Source organism: Corylus avellana, chromosome ca4, assembly GCF_901000735.1.
Source record: "Corylus avellana chromosome ca4, CavTom2PMs-1.0".
NCBI lineage: Eukaryota > Viridiplantae > Streptophyta > Magnoliopsida > Fagales > Betulaceae > Corylus > Corylus avellana.
Window position 1 is genome coordinate 24920240 of NC_081544.1, and position 3561 is coordinate 24923800.

General features: G+C 35.2%; 1 protein-coding gene across 1 annotated transcript; it reads left to right on the top strand.

Moving 5' to 3' along the window:
• Window positions 1-6: 6 nt before the first annotated feature.
• LOC132179636 (cellulose synthase-like protein E6) lies at window positions 7-742 on the top strand. The gene is made up of 2 exons (XM_059592381.1): window positions 7-51; window positions 140-742. The coding sequence occupies exon 2, from the start codon at window positions 167-169 to the stop codon at window positions 686-688; it is 522 nt and encodes a 173-aa protein (XP_059448364.1). The 5' UTR covers window positions 7-51; window positions 140-166; the 3' UTR covers window positions 689-742.
• The last annotated feature ends 2819 nt before the right edge of the window (window positions 743-3561 follow it).

Genomic DNA, 3561 nt, shown 5'->3' on the forward strand with positions numbered 1-3561 from the left:
GCCACCATTCCTCAGCTCTGTCTACTTAATGGCATCCCCTTGTACCCGACGGTAAGAATCTCCTATTATTTTTATTTAATTCTTTTTTTTTTTTTTTTTGGATGAATAAGCATATATATACCTTCCATTTGTGTGACAGGTGTCAAACTTGTATTTTCTTGCGTTTATGTTCATCTTTTTGTCGTCCCTTGCTAAACATTTATATGAGGTCCTCTTAACCGGCGGGTCGTTGCAAACATGGAGAAATGAACAGAGGATATGGATGATAAAGTCGGTTACATCTTACTTGTATGGAAGCTTAGATGCTATCATGAAGAAGATTGGAATGAGAGAAGCCAGTTTCCTGCTCACCAACAAAGTTGCGGACGATGAACAAGTCAAACTATACCAAATGGGAAAATTTGATTTTCAAACATCAAACATGTTTCTTGTTCCAATGGTTGCAGTAATCATCTTGAACATGGCTTCGTTCGTCGGTGGACTTGTTAGAGTGATCATTGTCGGCAATGGGGACAAGTTGTTTGTGCAAATTTTCATCTCATTCTATATTTTAATTATTAATTTTCCTATAGTGGAGGGGATGATGATGAGAAAAGACAAGGGACGTGTTCGATCATCGGCCACTCTGTTATCTGCTATGTTTTCGGCTATTTACTTGTTTTTGGGTTCTATCATTCTTCTGTACTAAGTGGGACATAAATCATGTAGTGCATATTTATCGTATATTTTAGTACTATTTTTTTTTTTTTTTTTTCATTACTGAAAGACATTTGTATGTCTTTTTCTATGGGAAAATACTTTTGATGTTCTATTTTATTGTTATTATTTATTGATGTGGAAGTAGCTAGGGGTTTGCCTAATTAATCCCCTCACTAGATCAGAAATCAGGTTGGTTTAGGAAAAAGATTAAAAACGTAATGTACCACAGCCTCAGGACAAGGCAAAATGCTCCGATTGCATTCATGTTCGAAAGAGAGTGCAATGGTGCCATTCATGTCTAATTTGAGTGGTTCAATCGCACCCACATTGAACGAGAGTGAGATTGAAACATTCGAAAGGTCGACACAGAATGGCCCATTGCATACATGTTAGAATGAAAGTGCGATTGGGACACTTGATATATATATATGCAGCCAACAAGACAAGATTACCAGCCAGATTTTGCTCCATTAATTTCAGTTTATTATTAGTTTCCATATATAACTTATGAGATGTCATTTTTGTTAAGTTTCCTTCTTTAGATCATGAAGTATTTACCTTTTTTTGGGTTTTCTTTCTTGTATTAATTAGAGTTGGAAAACACAACGATGGGGAGCTTTGAAGGTCCAAAAAATGCAAAATGGACAGCTTAACCAATAACCATCATGCTCGCCTGCAATATAAATAAATGGTGCATGTGCTGAAGATTGAAGTCAATCCATGAAGAAAATATGCATGGCCCCTACTCCTGATAATAACCATATACCGATCGATATATACAATAACAGATAAAATGTGAGGACTAGTGTTAAGAATATTATGTTAGAGTTATTTATTTGTTATTTACTTTTTTATGTATTATTAGTCTATTAGGTTTACCTTTCCTTAGTCTATTAAGTTATTTGTCTTTCTATAAATAGATGTCTTTGTATTTATTATCAATACAATCATAATAGAAGAGATGTAGTCCTATATGCTTTCGCTCTCTCTCTCTTTCTTCCGCTTCTAATATATTATCTAATATATTTAACATGGTATCAGAGCCACTTTTCTGTGGCCTCCAATAAACGCCTTTGACGTTTTCTGGCGCTCCCTCTGGTGACCTCCCTTTTCCGTTCATCCACGCGCCGCGAAGCAATCATCCCCTCAAAATCTCTTCCATGCCTTCATCATAGCCTCATCTGGAAAAAATTAATCCGAGATTCTAGCTTGTGAGGCACAGATCTACAGATTTGTTGAAGATCCGCCGCCATCGGCCCTCCAGCAACACCTTTGCCATGTCAGCACTTTCAACCTGATCCAAAACGGTCGACTCGGTCTAGTGGGTTAGACCCAGATCCACGGATCTGGCAATCTGATCTGTCAACTCGACCAAGCAGGTTGACCCGGTCCAATGGGTTAGACTTAGATCCTCAGATCTAGCAATCCGATCGGTCAACTTGACCAAGCGGATCCATCAAAGGCATCTCCAACCTGATCCAAAACTGAGTTAAGGGGGGATATTGGAGTATTTGAGAAATCATCCGGATCTAAGATTTTCAACCCAACGGGTTAGAATCGGGTTCTGCCGACGCCAGCCTTCGGCCGCCTTTTTCTTTTCCTTTTCTTTTACCCAAACTCAAGTTTACACATTAAGTTTGAGGGGGGATGTTAAGAATATTATGTTAGTGTTATTTACTTTCTTAGGTATTATTAGTCTACTAGGTTTACTTTTCCTTAATTTATTAGGTTACTTGTCTCTATTTTTATAGAGGCCTTTGTATTAATCATCAACACAATTATAATAGAAGAGATGTAGTCCTATATGCTTCTGCTCTTTCTCTTTTCCCTCTCCCGTGTTTTTTAATATTCTTTTTTTTTTTTTTATAATTATAATATTAAAATATATTATTTTAATATTAAAAAACACGGGCATGATCTCTATCAATCACTCGTTATCCAATATATTTAACAACTAGAAAACAAATTAATTAATAAACTGTTGAGTAGTAAATGCGAGGTAAAAATAAACATGGCACGCCGCGTGCACAATTTTTTTTTTTTAAAAAAAAAAAAAAAAAAAATTTTTTGCACGGGCGTGCTACACACGCCGCATGCTGTGAATCAGTGCTCAGTAAATGTGAGATAGCTAAGTCAGTGTCCTTTGATCAGACAGATGACGTCCTCTTCTGTCTTCTTTGGCGAATTTATGGCCTCTTAAAGAATTGAGAGAGACGTGAAGTGGCTTAATTTCATCCTTTAATAATGGATTGAAGGAGAAATACTAGTGTACGTATGTGCCTCCGGGACTTGGGAGTTGGGACATGGGAGGGGTTCTGTCGATTTTTTTTTTTTTTTTTTTTTTTTAACTCAATAAAACTTTTTTTAAAAAAAACAAAATGGCCTTAAAAAGACTTATACTATTTATCTCACAGCTAACTTTTAATATTCTTATTTTTTATATTCAATCAATAATTTTTTTATTATTTTTTAAATAAAAATTAACTTAAAACTTTTTTTTTTCTTAATTTCTTCGTATCAATTAAATCTGCACAATTCAGACCACTAAATTTTTTTAAGGCAGTGACAACATAGGAAATGAATTGTCCCATGTCCCTAGCTGTCAGCCAACTATATAAAAGTAATTTGCTTGAGTGGTAGATGTCATTATTAACGGATTACGATGAAACATTGGTGGTTATTGTCAAACACTTGGACACCGTCAATTTTTTTTTTTTTTTTTTTGGTCAAATGTCGATGTCATTATTAATGGATTACATCAACGATGAAACATTGGTGGTTATTGTCAAACACTTGGATACTGTCTACATTTTTTTTTTTGGGGTCAAATTCGACCACTCAAGCAAATTATTTTTATATAGT